Source organism: Dermacentor variabilis, chromosome 1, assembly GCF_050947875.1.
Source record: "Dermacentor variabilis isolate Ectoservices chromosome 1, ASM5094787v1, whole genome shotgun sequence".
NCBI classification, from domain to species: Eukaryota; Metazoa; Arthropoda; class Arachnida; order Ixodida; family Ixodidae; genus Dermacentor; species Dermacentor variabilis.
In genome coordinates, this window is record NC_134568.1 from 150397098 (window position 1) to 150413682 (window position 16585).

Below are 16585 nucleotides of genomic sequence, written 5' to 3' on the forward strand. Positions count from 1 at the left end.
TGAAGGGACTGCTGATGAGCAGAAGAAGTTGCGAGGGGTGGGAAGCAAAGGTTTCATTAACATAATTACAAGAGCCGAGGTACACTCTGACAACTGCCATGATGACTTCTTTCATAGTATTGGCCTCTCCTTGGTTCTTAGGCCAGGGAGTCTAATAGGGCCAATTGGTGAGGCCATAGTTGCCAAAGAGCTCCACCTACTCTGGCATAATAATGTGAAACCAGCTTTCAAGGTGGAGAAGGGAAAGGAGGTTTACCAAAGGAAGAGACACCTCTCGCTCTGGTCACTCTTGGGTTCAGGAGAACAGCTGACAGGAGGTCACTCTTCCCAAAACAACAAAAATAGTTGGCTCTCCCTCGTCTGAGTAGTAGTTATCTCATATTGCTAACTTGTGCCTCAGAGAGAGAGAGAGAGAGAGAAGTTTAATGATACGAAATTCTGAGAGGTCGGCCTGAGGTATATTCCTCTAGCCAGCTACTCGGCATTAGGGGAAGGGGAAGAGGGAAAGAAAGAGGGAAGAAAGAGGTGCATGATGGGTGACGATGACGATAGAAGGAAGATGTAGAACATATGGCAAGCAATTTGGCATGCTCATAGTCTGCAATCCAGGCTCGTAATTTTTAAAAAGTTCAGTAATGCCTGGATGGCCTTGAAACTCGATTGAGCATCTGGCCAAGGGCCTAAAATAACGTTCTCCGACAACGGTGCGCTGTCGAGACGCGTAAGGTCGTTGTCCAATGTTTCATGCTCTTCCACGTACTTAGGGCAGTCACAAAGCACATGACCTATAGTCTCAGTCACATTGCACACCTCACAGTGTGGAAACTAGGTGCGTCGCACGAGGTGCACGTATCCGCGCGTAAACGCTACCCCCAGCCTTAGTCTGTGCAGAGGACTGGCACAGCTTCGTTGAATTTTCGGTGGTAGCCTAAAATTCATGGTGCCTCAAGCACTTAAGAAATGAGTGGCTCTATTAGGGCACCATTTTACTGGTTGAGGCTCCATGAAGCTGTTGTAGAGAATGTGGAGTCATATCCAGCCTTGTTGCAAAGGCCTGTCACTCTGCCGACAAATGTGCCCATGACATATTGGTTCTCCCATTTGGCAATTGCCACAAGCAGAGTCGGCAGGCAGATGACCCTGACATAGGCCTCCATACAGAACCGTTCTTAGCAATATGCATGCAAAAAACATTGTCCCACCGGTCTGAGGTGATAAACTGTGTTAGTATTTATCTTCCATGAAAAAAGTGCCCAAGATGGTGTTGTTACTAGGAAAATCAAAGCTGCAGTTAGAAGATCACTACCAGACATATTCTACACTTTTTTTTTAACTGGCATTGCAGGGCTTCTTAAAAACTGCAACACTAAAATCTTACTTTGTTTTTGCCACAGCCTTCTTTACGCAGACAACATCATAAAAAAATGTCAAGCACATAAGCATGACTGCGGCCACTGTGTAGCTTTTGAATATACACAGTATTTTTGGTTTCTAAGGTAAGGCCCATTGTGCGTTGCCATTGAGGAAAGCTTTGCATTGCCTTGAGGTTTTGCAAATTGAGTTAGCCTCTGCATAACCTTATCACAATATTCACAGTCACAATATTAAAAAAAAAAAAATTGCTGGAGCAGTAAGGAATTATGGGTGAGCACCAGCCAGTGTCCTAATAATGCTTGATCTAATGACTGCCAGCAGATAGAGATAAAGTCAGATATTATCCTGGGCTATTTGAAAGGATTCAAGAATGGACTCATAAATTGTAAAGCCATTATTTGAAACTCAGATAATGCTGCTATTACTGTCAAATACCACAAGGTCATCATCATCATCATCAGCCTGGTTACGCCCACTGCAGGGTAAAGGCCTCTCCCATACTTCTCCAACAACCCCGGTCATGTACTAATTGTGGCCATGCCATGCCTGCAAACTTCTTAATCTCATCCGCCCACCTAACTTTCTGCCGCCCCCTGCTACGCTTCCCTTCCCTTGGGATCCAGTCCGTAACCCTTAATGACCATCGGTTATCCTCCCTCCTCATTACATGTCCTGCCCATGCCCATTTCTTTTTCTTGATTTCAACTAAGATGTCATTAACTTGCGTTTTTTCCCTCATTCAATCTGCTCTTTTCTTATCCCTTAACGTTACACCTATTATTCTTCTTTCCATAGCTCGTTGCGTCGAATACCAATACCACACGGTATTGGTATTCAAATAAGTGTGAACAGCCTCAGGGTCCACAACATGGCATCATATCTGCCAGACTAAACCCAAACTATGGACAGGACTTTTTCAATCTAACTAGGCAATACAACAGGAGGCACAAATAATCAATTTTTGCCTGAGTGATTGTTCATAGTTCAGACAAGAACGCATCCACATTCAAGAGGCTGAAGCACAGCTGCATATATACTCACCAATATCCAACCACCGGCCGCTGAGTCCAATGCACCCCTGGGTGAATCATCCAGGGAGACAGGTGCACGGGCAGTGTCTCCATTAGCTGACTGGTGCTGGTACAGCTCACTGTCTGATGTGTAACCCCGATCAAGAGGAGCCTCTTGTCGTCCATGAACAGCCCGTGACAGCTCACTGTCTGATTGGGCACCCACTGTAGACATTCAAAATGCAAAATGCTTTTTCCTATTTATTTCAGTGGCAATAATACACTAGCATCATGATGGTGATATGGAAAGAGAGAGAGAACATGAAGAGTGGAAGGCATGGAAGTTGAAGAGTGAACCAAATTTTACTGTTGGCTACCCTACTTCGAGGATGATCAATTTCGTGATCAATCTGTCATGATTCCAATATTTGTCTGTAGAGAAAGGCTGGTCATCCAATTGTGTTAATGCAATGAAGAGTGATCGTCTCTTTGCATCAAGTTGAGGATAGTCACAGAAGAGGCAATCAATACTCTCAATGCAACCTAATTATATTCTGACTTGAACCTTTCACTCATAGCACGTATCGTCCAAAGGTAGCAAATGACTTTATTTTGTTGCTGTTAGCTATCATTGAGTTGTGTTCAATGCCAGGTGGTACTGGGTAATTGACCTCTAAAGAGACCTATCATGCATAAATTTGTTGAGTTTCTTCTTTCATATTAATCACCATTTCAGTATCTTTAACAACATGACTATAAAACAGCTTGCAATGAGGCAAATTATTCCATCACAACAAAATTAGCAGAACAATGCTTTATATGTCACACTCCATCAGCCAGGCATCAACAAATTTTTCTGGTGACAGGTTATCCAAAGAATAATCATTAACAGGGGCTCCAGAAGTGTATTTCAAGTGTGGAGGCATAAGCCGGGGCTCATTTCACCTACACAAACTTTCCTTTTTTGTCATGATGAAACCAAGGCTTAATTTACTATTTATAAGGGGGTTGCCTTCAGGGCTGGGAGGGCAGTGCCCCTCTACAATAGACCTCATGCGAGTGCTCATCCCCACTGGCCCCCCTCCCCCAATCCAAAAGTCACAGAGTCCCTGATCATTAATAGCATTAGCCCCACAGGAGACACCCAGCTTGCAACAAGGAATGCAATCTATGTCTTACAAATTTGGAAAGTGTTAACGCTCAAGATACACTGTAATTTCACTTCAAATACAAAGCGCTTCATTATGAGCACTCTGCATCCAAAGTAAAATTACAATAGAAGCTTTGTTAGGCTTGCTCACAGTAGTAGTAAAACTACAACTGCTTCAAAATGTAGGCATTACAGCAGCTATGTACCTACATAGCTGCAAAGTTAACATAACAATGCTCAGTGCATGGACTACTCATAATAGAATGGGAGTGTGAAATATATTAAGCTAGCATGCACTGCCCACCAGAAGCAGCAGTGCTGTCAGCCACTGAAGTCATGGATCTGTGGAAGGCTGGTGGCCGGTGAAGGGTCTGTGCTGTCTGGGGCTTGAGGCCTGCACCCACACAGGCCATGAGCACAAACAGGGTAGCCCAGTCTGAGGGTGCCTGCACACATGTTGCACTCGTGCGCAGCAACTCCTGTAGGGCACATGCCACTTGGCTGCACACCTGCTGCAGTGTTGCTGGCCGAAGTAGTAGCAGTAGCTTCAGTGAGCCCAGAACCTGCATGCACACCATTTTAACACTTATAGTAAGACAAGCGCTGGTATTTACAGTTCCTGCACAGAACAGCAGTTGCAGCTCTCAGCATCACAGTCCCTATTCTGGTTTTCTCCCAAACCTGTGTTCTGGGTAAAGAAACATACATTATCCAGCAAATCACAAATATCCATAGGACATACTGCAAAAGACCAAATATCCAAGACATTTAACGACGTCTAGTTCACATCTATATGTTCCACTAGTACATGGCAGTTAAGGGTCATCCAAAGGACGTCGAATGTCTTTGTGATTTGGACATCTCTTGCACGTCCAAAGCTTTCGTGCATTGATAGTACATTGTGCGTCGTGACTAGATTAAGGCACCATGCCGCAGAAATACAAGCAAATTGTCTCTAATGTCTAACAATAAGGTGCTGGAAGAGGAAAAATCATGCTGTTGTCTGTTACAGCACTGTGGAGGGACATTTATTTTGTTTTTCCCCATCATGTGCATGTTCAAGATCCTACAAGAGGGAGAATGTGCTCCTGAATTGCGAAATATCCATCTATTCATTTTGAAAAGATTCCAGTTAAAGTATTAAAGCCCAGAATTTCAGTAATGGACACATTTATTTTTTGTAATGTGGTTATGAGTAGCAATTTTACACGACCTCTGCAAGCACTGCTGAACACCGCACATCAAAAGCCAGAACTTTTGGTTTCGGTTATGCCATTTTTTTCTTTTTTTTGCATACATAAACACTTTCTTTCTTCAGTTATACGCCTCGTGCACCGCCTATAGAGGCGCTACTGAAAGCCACCTAGCGGACGCTTCCAACAGTACACGCGGGAGCAGTAGCAGACGACAACCCTTTCCAGCAAGGATGGCTGAAGTTCGTGGCTGCGATTTCTCCTTTGTTCGAGTGCCAGGCTGCTTCTTCTGCGGTGACAGCTGTAGGGAAGGTGCTGACCTCTGTGCGAGCGGGTATGAACACGATGTTACCGGTGTTTGGGACAACATGGTCCACATACGTGCAAGGTGTGTGCTGCAGACAAAGGCCATGAACCCCATTTACATGACGTGGAGCTCATGTTCACCAGCCGATAAATTTTGTTGAGTGATGCGATCTCTCGATGGTATTTGTTATTCTACCCTTGCCGCAATGCTGCTTCTGTACCTGAATAATAAGCACTTGTCGTTAGTGCAGACTTATATCAAACAAATCCGCACGGTGCAATCTCTGCATATGCCGTTGTGATTTTTCTGCCGATGAATACATGTGACATCGCCGAATAAGTGCAGTCGAAGTCGCTTTAAGAAGAGTAATTGCCAATTTATTGATGGAAATGCGTACGCTAGCCAATGAAGTCACCAAACACAGGGGTTAATAAAAGCGTGTGTTAGTGCTGTACCGCCGATGCAATTCTGCTGCATACGCCGATGAACTACCATTCCCGCTGCAGTTTGTGCAATTTTAAATTCCCCAAGGGAGCTGCTTGGAAACGTACAAAGCTAAAGACTGACTAACTTTTCAGTAATTTTTTATGTTACTAGAGAGAGGTGCCACATGATACATTTAAAGGCAGAGCAGTGCCAGTCAAAGTAGATGAGTGCTGGCGGCAAGGCCCGGTTTAGTCGTCTGCAGCGCAAGTATAAGAAAGAATTCAGTTGAGTACAAAACTCACATGCAAGAAGGGACTACGTTCTGAAACAAACAAATCACTCGGCGTGTTAAGTTTGCTCAGGTAGCATTGAGGTGTGATGACTTCCCAAACGGGACGTGAACTTTTCAGCGAGAAATGGAACAAAAATACCATATGCAGCAGCTATTAGCAATTCTCGCTCTTAACTACCTATTTTCTAAACACATTTCCAAAAACGCAAACAATATCTAAGATGCCCGTGGGGAAATAGAATAAAGCTGTTAAAGAAGCACTTCCTTGGTATCATTCCGATAAGACACAGTGTGATTTATATCCTTTACAAACAAGGCAGGGTGAAAACTTCGCAGCTCAAAAGAATCAACAAGAGTTATGCATGGAGCAACTAGCAACAGTTAAACATAGGCGAAGCCACGCATAAAATAGATGTAAAAACATGAAGTGCGCGACAGCTGGTGCGAGGATTTACCGCGCCACATGAAACCAACAATTTCAGTTCTTGCAAACTTCAGTAGCTTTAACATACAAAGCAATGCTCTCGTGCAGTCGTGCTGTCTAGCTAGCGCAATGCTGTAAAGAAGCGGAAAACAGTATAAGCGGCAAACAGCATTCCGAACTTTAGCGAAATGCCTTTAAACCTCATGCTGCACCTCAGACGAACTTCGCTGCTCAGGCGTCTAACTATGATTGAGTAGAAAAAAACACCGACGAGACAAAGGAAAGGATGAGAACAAGAAATTTCCCTTCGAAGCGACGATCCATTTTTGCTACTGTTGCTCCAGCGGATGAGGCTTTGCCGGGAATGATTAGAACCGTATCGCCGGCACGTTTTCACTGGTATTTGAGCCCCCCACCCTGCAACAATTCTTCTTCGACATTCCCTGAAGCTTTGGCCACCCCACACGTGCGAATGGTGTTGCCTATCTTGCTCTGAAAACATGAATAAGACAGAGAAGCACGATCAACGACACAACAAACTACGGTGCGTGCCAGGCTCCTCTCTCGCGTGTTCTGCGCAAGGCCGCCACCAGTGGTGCATCCGTCGGCGTGCACGGCGCGTATAGCTATTAGTACACTGTTAAAAATATATAATATTTAACTTGCCGATATATTTGAACAGATTATAAAAAAAAGAAGCTTGAACTTGCAATATATTTGACTTCACATCACCACAGATATCGAACCAGCACGCACCTCGACGCAAGTGCAAGTAATTTACCATGCGTGAGCAGCATGAAGTGTGCTTCAATGGCGTGTCTTTTCGACTTTTGTTCGGTTGACCATGGCCCAAGTATGTATATACTAGGCAGAACTACACAGTTGCACACTGAAATTTAAAGCTATACATCTGACTGCTATTTGTGGTATGTTTGTTCACCTTGCGGAGCACTTATAGAAATGTCCTGAGGGCAACATTTTGATAGTCCATTTTCAGACATGTTTGTAATTAAAATTTTGAAATTGAAATTTACTGCATATGTAATATAAGTAGATTTAGGCATGAAATATATACAGAAGGAGGTCTCATAGTCAAAGAATGTAAGGGCGAGACCTCCTGTTAATACTTACAACAGGAAAATAAGATATTTTATTACAGCAAACAGGAAATTCGTGCATGCATGATTAAAGTAAGAGCATAAATACGTAATAAACAATAAAACATAGGTATGAAAGAAAAGAAAGGGGAAAGAAAAGAAAAACAAAGATACACAGAATATATAAAAAGTAAATTTACACATATTGCATGAACGCGCGCAACTCGAATTTATGTGAACTAATGGCAGAATATTCTTTAATATTCTGCCATTCTGCCATAATATTCTGAATATTCTTTAGTGGGTAAGGCATCCCATAGTGAAGTTGAGGCAAAATTTGCGGCGAATTTTCCATAATTAATTCTTGGTTTAGGCAACAAGAAGTTATTCTGTGAAGCAAATCTCGTAAAAGCACCATGGGGGAACTGATCTGGGTTAATAAAAGCTATTGGGAGTTTTCCATTGACGAATTTGTAAAATAAAATGCTGAGGAAGTAGTTATTTAAGTTATCCAGTGGTAGTATGTTGTGATCACAAAGCAGCAACAAAACATTAGCTGTGGGATTGTTAAATGTCATTATTCCCCCTGGATAATTATTCCACCTGGATACAAAATGTTGAGGAAAGACCATGATTCATGTGGAGGAGGGGTGTGTATCATAATAAAGAATTCTGTCCATGCGGCTCTAATTGATAGTGACATCCCTGAAACAGTTTGGTGCAGAATTTCCTTTCAAAGTGTCGTTTATCTAGTCGGTGCAATATATCGGCCACCTTCAACTTCGCTTGACTTCCTAAACCGATTGAACACATTCTTGTGCAACAATGTACATAGGAACATGCGGTTAATTATGGCCGGAGACTTCAATTTACCGCACATTAACTGGCAAGACCTACTCTGCAGCAGCGCTGAAGCATGAAGCGCTGATAAACTACTAGATATAATGTTTTCTTTTAATCTAAATCAAATCGCTCAAGAGGACACAAGAATAACTTCTAGGTCGCGGTCATTGTTGGACCTAGTGTTCCTATCCAATAATATAGAGCATCATTTGTTGACAATTGAAGACGGTATTTCTGATCACAGAATGATTGTAGTGAATGTGGCTACTAGCAGTATGTCCCGTATGAAATGCTCCCCTGTAATTACGGTAAAGGACTACAAACGTGCTGATGACAATTCAATATTAGATTTTTTGGAATTCTCGTTTGGCCAATTTGAGCACCATGCAAAGGAAAAAACTGTATATGAGCTTAGGAATGAATTTAAGGATATAGTAAACCATTGTGTGGACCGATTTGTGCCAACTCGAAAAAAAAAAGTCTAAACAATGCCGACCTTGGAGTAACCGTGGCATCATTCACATGAAAAGAAAACTAAAGTGACTGCGTAAAAAGAAAAAGGGTTCGGACGAAATACCGAGGCTTTGCGCAGAGTTGAGGCATACTCTGACACTATCCAAAAAGCAATTCTTTGAACAAACACTGACAGGGTTTCTAAAAAGTTCTCCACAAAAATTCTGGAGATATCTCAGCAGTAGGAAAGATAAAATTGAAGAAATCGTAAAGGACAACATAAAGTTAACAAAGTCTGCGGACATTGCCAAACATTTTAATTACTTCTTTCAATCTGTGTTTACTAATACAAACATGACTACAGACGAGCATTTACCATATATTACACGTTACCCAATGGAAAATCTGGAAATCAAACAAGAAGGGGTGTTCCAATTGCTGCTGAGTTTAGATGGAAAAAAATCTAGTGGACCTGACAGAATTTGTCCTGAATTTCTGAAACGCTATGCTGAATGGATGTCATACTTCTTAACGATAATTTTCGAGAAATCATTACATATGCATTCTCTACCCACAGACTGGCACAGGGCCGTAGTTATAACAGTGCATACAGGTGGTGATCGCACACTTGTGAATAATTACCGTCCTATTTCACTCACATGTAGTATCAGTTGTAAACTTCTGGAACACATCATTGCAAAACATATTTTACAATTTCTAGAAGTGAATAGTTTACTTTACACATACCAGCATGGCTTCCGTACTGGACTATCTACCATTACACAATTAATTGAAGTAGTTCATGATCTCGCTGCCGCCTTAGATAAGAAGCACCAGATTGACGTCATTTGTATAAATTTTGCGAAAGCCTTCGATAAGGTTCCGCATAATAAGCTGATCTTTAAACTGAAAGAAATAGGTATTGATGAAAGATTAGTGCTATGGATAAAAGAATATTTAAGTGATCGTAAACAGACTGTAAGTTTAGATGGCAGCCTGTCGAGTCCACTCCAAGTGCTTTCAGGTGTTCCTCAGGGGTCAGTCTTGGGCCCACTGTTATTTCTTATATATATAAACGATATCTCTTCTGTTGTTGAAGAACCGGTAAAAATGAAGATTTTTGCAGATGATTGCCTAATTTATTCTACCGTAACCAATGTTCAGAATCAACTCAGAATTAGTCGTTGTTTAGAAAATTTCAGCCGATGGTGTTAATTATGGGGTATGCATATAAACTACATTAAATCAACATACACACACATGACTAAGAAAGTAAACGTTCTGCCTTTTAACTATTACATCGATGGTAATTTGTTAGTTCGTGCTAACCAGTTTAAATATTCAGGTGTTACAGTTACGCATAATCTGACATGGCATACGCACATAGAAAATGTGTGCTCGAAGGCGAATCAGAGATTAGGTTTCTTAAGGCAAAAACTAGGTCAAGCTTCGCGAGATGTAAAGCTGATAGCTTATAAAACTTTTGTTAGACCTTTACTTGAATATGCCTCAGTCATCTGGAGCCCTCATCAGAAAGAAATGACTACAAAGTTAGAAAAAGTTCAATGTCGTGCCGCGCGCTTCATATGCTCAAAGTACCGCCGTTTAGATTCCGTTACACTGATGAACTGTCTTGTGAACTGGAAACACTAGAAGTATGAAGGCAAAAAAATCGTCTGAAAGTGTTTTTTAGAATACTACATGGACATTTAAAAATCAACAAAGATGAGTATGTGCAGCTTCCAGGAAACGAAGCAGTCATGTTAATCATCAATATGTTTTACGCCCATACTTTGCTCACAGTGATGTGTTCCGCTTTTCTTTTTTCCCTGCCGTGATTGAACTCTGGAACGCGATACCAAGCTTTGTGGCAGATGCCAGTGATGTTTGTGAATTTGAAAAATTGTTAAACATGTATTTTTGTGATTCCGCTGCCGCTTGATGCACCTGTATATATGGTCTGCCTGTATTTAAACCCTCCCTGTAAGAACCCTCAGCAGAGGGTTGACAGTATGAAAAAATAAATAGATACGTATAGCCTGACTTTGAATGTGCTGCAATGGGGACAAATGCGAGGGTAAGTGTTATCCCATGTAGAGATACAGTAATTAATACGACTGTGAATAAATGTGCAATAAAGTGATAGTAGAGTTCTAATATCAAAATCTGACCTAGCCATTAGTAGTATTCTACTGCCGCATACCAATTTCTTCATTAGTGAGTTTATATGCGTTGTAAATTTAAGATGCGTATCTAATTTTACCCCCAGGAAGATAGTATTGTCAGAAGCAAATATTACGTCATTACCAATGAGAATAGATGGAGTGCCAGAAATGTACCTATTGTGCGAACACAAGATAATAAAATTAGACTTCTTAGTGTTAATGATTAGTCCATTACTCCGGCACCAGTTCAATACACTGGCAGCGTCTTTGTTAATTTTGGATAAGAGTAAGTCTATACGTTTACCTGCAGTTAATATTGTAGTGTCATCTGCATAGAGTATACAATTAGATGAGCTTAGGCATAATGGAAGCTCATTGATAGAGATTAAGAATAAGAGAGGACCAAGAACAGAGCCTTGCAGCCCACCAATATTAGTTACTTTAGGTAATGAGTAAGTACCAGATATGTATACCGATTGTTGTCGATCTTGTAAGCAACTGCAAAATAAAGTTAAAGCTGGGCCGGTTATTCCAATCGATTCTAGCTTCTGAAACAATATTCAATAAACAATGAAATCGATTGCCTTCGAAAGGTCAATGAATAATGCAGCAACAAAACTACCGACATCTGTTGCAGTTTTGATGTCTGTTAAAGATATTAATGCTAGCTCAGTAGAAAAGCCTGGCCAAAAACCAAATTGAGTTGGAGAAAGAATGTGACATTTTTTCAAATAATTAGTCAAATGAGTAACCATCATTTTTTCAATAACTTTGCTGAAGAAGGAAAGTATGGCAATGGGACGATAGTTTGAGGTGATTAATTTGTCACCTTTCTTAAAAACAGGAATTAGCTTGGCTTTTTTTAATGCGACCAGTAAAATGCGAGTTTCAAATATTAGGTTGATGATGTGTAAAAACGTGTCACAGATTAAATGGGCTATTAATTTAATGTGAATGGAGTGAAAGTCGTCCTGCCTTGCACTCGTGTCTTTCATGTTATGGATGACAATGTATATTTCTTTGGGTGAGACAGAATAAGGAACGAAGGTGTGAGGCAAACGAGGGCATAAGGAATTGACAGGTTTAAAAGAGTAAACTTTCTGTATAGAAAATGAATTATTGAATGTATTTGCAATGTCACAGGGGTTATCGAAAGTATCATCTCCTGACTGAATCTTGGGCATAAGGGTATTAAACGTAGTCCTGGCAAGAAAAGAATTGATTACATTCCATTGCTGTTTCTGATTATTGCCAGTGCTTTTAATCCTGTCCTCGTAATAAGTCTTTTTAGTGTCCTTGAGAAGCCTCCCTAAAATGTTAGAATATTTCCTATAGCGATTACGTAAATTAATGTTGAATGGCTGACTCTTTGTTTTTTTATAAAGGTTATCTTCCTTTCACAGACAGTTCAACAGGCTAGTGGTTATCCACAGGTTATATGCTTGGTTTCTAGTACTCCTCTTCAAGTGTCAGAGATATTTCTCATTTGCAATGCTTATCTCCAAGTCTCTGGCAGCATTATGTTTTTGGCACTTTCGTGGGGTGAGAAGCTGCCTGAGCAAGTTGCCTATAAAGATGAACATTCCATCTCGGGATTCTGCTTCTGCAGATTTTCTTTGAGTACATATTTTTAAAGATAGCTAGAAAGTACTGGCTTTCTATCTTGAATCTCGTGGCCCCAGAAGCAGTTGCTGGCATGCAGGCCATACCCTTTTGATCATTCAGTAGCGTGTGATATTATTACCTCCTACTAATCAGTTTTAATCTTTTTAAATATAACTGTGACATTGTGACTGCTAGCCATTTTCTGAGTGTTAACACCCTTTTCCCATTACTTTTGTTTTAGTGAAGTTGAATTTTCAAGAATCTCTCATTGAAGTTTTTTTTTTTTAATTCGCATTGAACCTGTTTGTATACAGCTAGAACTTGCAATGAATATTTTCATATGTGTGCCTTACCGAGTGCCAATCATTTTTTCAATAAAGCTTTATCGACTGCATAAATAAAAAGTAACGTTAATATGACATTGTCAGCCTGACTTGTGTGCTTTACCTAGTGCTTACGGAACTCACTTTTTCATGTAGCCATCCCAGGATTTGTAATAATTTATAATGATCAATATACAGATCTACGATTTTGTGAGTCCAGTTTTCACATTTTGACGAGCGCTACGACTATATATAGAAGTTGACAGTCACTTTAGCACATGCTAAAGAGGATGAAGGCAAAAGCCTGGGCATTAATTAAATTACTTGTCATTCAAATTCATTTTCTATTACTTGTGTTCTCCCACCAAAGGTCGAGGGTTCGAGTGCCATAATTAACTCTACATTAATTAACTGTGTCTTAATCAACTTTGTCATAATTAACACCACATGTGGGTTCAAATGACTTAATTAATGATATCTTAACTTCGCCTTAATTAACGCCAAAGGTAGTGGGTTCGACTCGCATCCTTCACCATATCAATTGGAATACAACTTGAACATATGGCCAGTTCATGCGTACCTCCATGCTGGGTCATGAGTTTAAGTGCCTTACTAATTCACTTCACCTTATTTAATACCAAAGGCTGTGTGTTCGACTCCTACCAACGGTCGAGGGTTCCACTCTCAACCTTCACGATGTCAACTGAAATACTACTTGGAGATATGGCTAGTTCATCCATATCTGAAAGTGGGTTCAACTCCCACCAAAGGTCGTGGGTTAGAGTGACTTAATTAACTTTATCTTAATGAACTGCACCTTAATTCACTTCATCCTATCTAACACCAAAGGTTGAGGGTTCGACCTCCAATTTTGGTGCCATAACACTGGACATTGGATTTTTTTATCCATGAGCAATCTAAATAAGAAAGATACCTCATGAGTGTTGCAATTTATATTTTGACATTTATACATTAACACAACATTTCAAACAAGGTCACCAGCTGCTTGCCAACAATGGTGGTAACCGTGGCATTAGTGTGCCTCAGCAGATTTACCATCGAGGACAAATGAAATGTGAACAGCGGATCGTGTGGCCGAAGCATAACTTAAGGTACAGTGCATGTTGTCCGGCCAGCCATTGTGCACGTGCATGGGCATGTGGTTCTTGCGTAGAGTGCAGCGCTGCTCACCCTACTATAATAAACGTCCCCCATATTTTATCCAAAAGTTGTTTTCTCATCTCTGTGTGGCAGTGCCATTCCCACCTGTCAGTACAATGTTATTGTAGCTAGCACCATTGCTGCATCTGTGGAATGATATAGCTGGCATGCACCAAGTTTCGTAACATCGGTCACTTTGCTTTTGTTACCACCATCAAAGCTGCCAGCGTCTAATCTTAATTTGAATAGCACCAAAAATGTATTGCACTGGAGGAGCAACAACAGTGCAAGCCACCTTAACAGTAATTGCAGATAGGAATGGCACTGCAATGGCGGGGTGAGAATACAAGCTTCAAAAAAAATACAGGTGACGTAATAGCACTAGGACAAGCAGCCACACATCCTGCGTTGAAACAACATGCACGTGCATGTGTACAATGATGGCTGGCCGACACTGCACACTGTACTTTCAATTATGCTTCGACCACAAGCTCTGCTGTTCGCATTTCATTTGTATTCAATAGTACATCTGCTGTGGCACTTGCAGATATACAGCTCATTATATCGTGAACAGGAAATATTCATTAGATGTTCTATGATCCTCCTGTATCCCTAAAAGGAACATCTATTAGATGTAACTCATGTTCAGCTGTGACATCCTTTCAACCTTACAGCAACATGATCTGAATGGGACTTAGATTATCCATAGTACGTATTTGTAATGTTGTTTGGAGAAATATAGATATCTATAGGATGTGTGCAATGTCTAAAACATGATGTTCTATGGGCATCTATCGGACACAAATGGTTCACTCGGTTATACTGTTGCAGTTTCCCAGGATGTCATACAGCTTTTTCACGTAACACTGTAGATGGCCGTCGTGCAGATGTGCAAAAAACACATGGCATAAGCTATGCCTTTATAGATGTGAGCTCTTCTTTGAAGCTCAGGTGCCTTAATCAGGGAAACTTTACCTGAATGGAAGAGAACAACTATCTACAAGTCATACTATATGTGCAGCCTTGGCTGGAAAGCTGACATAATTGTGAGAAATGAACATTGCCTGAGTAAGCATTATGAGCAATGTGCTCTGGACTACATTATTCAGCCACTGCAATAAGAAATTTTGACTCTACATATATTAGTACATATAGTACATATATTTGCCCGTACGTCCGCTTGGTTTAATTATTGGAGATGGGATGGTGTTACTTCCAGGGGTGTAAAAATATTTTAATACCATCAAATCAAATGGTGAATGTTTGAATAACTGGATTTGCGAATCGAATATCTACTATTGGATTTTGCTATATATTCGACCCACGCAGTGCCACATGTCGCATGCGCCGCAAAGTCCCTCATGCTCAATGCCGCCCAAGTGAGCGTTTCACTTCGTTTTCGTCTAAAAGCAAGCGACGAGTGCGCCACAGGCAGGCCACTGCCCTGGATGACATGGTAGCAGACTTTGTCACTGCGAGCACTCCCCGATGTCTGCTCGATGCAGGGATCACACATACAGCGCCCAAACACCGCCATTCGCACAACAGTGACACATCGACCGGGACCGCCTTTGTCGGTATAAAGTTTGTCGGGGTCAGCTCGACCGATCCAAATGATAACACGATGCAGACAGTGAGAACAGTAACAAAAGACGTGTATTTCATAAAATGCGAAAGCACGTGCAAAGATTGGGCCGGTTAGCCGCTGAATGGCATGCAGATCATGGTGGATATGCGGCGACGAACTTAATGCCACTTCAACAGCCATGAATCTAACCCACACGTGAGCTCAGGACCGATCACTGATGAGCCATCTGTACAAACATTCCAGAATGGTGCTTGCAGCTCGTGATCACATCAGCCAGCGAAAAATTTTGGTCACGGCCACACTGCCTAGAACATTAGGCCTAATCGGCGCTGCTCCATCGGGCGTCAGCTAATAAAGTTACAGTTTGATGCCAAATTGATGCGGATCTATTCGCAGCAGCCACGCGATACTCAGAAAGCTGTCAAACCATCTCACAAATGAAAGAAAGTGAACAAGATGGCAACAAAGCTGTTCACGACCGCCACCTTTGTGGCACACCGTATGGCAGCCTCTAGTTCCTGACACCGTTCGTAGATGCACATCAATCTTTTTTTGTAGCTCCGAACAACCCATTGCAAGACTAGCTTTGGATTTACAGGGCAGGCACAAGAATGTCATGACCCATTTGCATGCATTTGCATGGACGACAAATGAATGAGTGAACGTGAGCGAGCAGACGGAGTGAGGATCGAGCGTCGCGTGAGTTAGCTGTGACTCTCCAAATTTCAGACTTTGATGGGTGGCAAATCATGCCATGCCTGACAATGAAATTGCATGGATGGCGCCTACTGTTTACTGTCAGCACCAACTACGCACACAGAGCGGTGATCAAGTCACATGATGCGCGGTCCTTTCATCTGTCACGCAGATTTGGCTTACGATAACCCATCTGCTGTAAAGTTGAGATAGATAGTCGCCTTAAAAACAGTCAAAGTGTGTAAGTGTACATGTAATAAAATTATCGCAATGACTAAAGAAGTATGCTATGAACCCACCTCCTGTGTCAATATGCTGGGGGAGGGGGGGCGGCGGCGGCGGCGGTGGTGGTGGTGGTGGTGATGCTGTTTCTAGGTATTCAATGACACAGCTACATGTGCACAATAGGGCTGAAGCGTGCGCTCTTGCTCATGTGCTCCAGTCTGGCCGTGCTACTTAGTGCGGACCAGTTTTCTCC

The 16585-nt window shown here is 41.6% G+C and overlaps 1 protein-coding gene across 6 annotated transcripts in view; it reads right to left on the reverse strand.

The window, feature by feature from the left end:
- garz (Sec7 domain-containing protein garz) overlaps window positions 1-16585 on the reverse strand; it is a 100982-nt gene that overhangs the window by 25724 nt on the left and 58673 nt on the right. For all 6 annotated transcript variants that reach the window (XM_075697553.1, XM_075697576.1, XM_075697547.1 and 3 more), the window contains exons 24-25: window positions 3839-4097; window positions 2416-2609 (exon numbers count right to left, since the gene is read on the reverse strand). In XM_075697553.1, the coding sequence (XP_075553668.1) occupies window positions 2416-2609; window positions 3839-4097 (453 nt within the window). The remainder of the gene's footprint in view (window positions 1-2415; window positions 2610-3838; window positions 4098-16585) is intronic.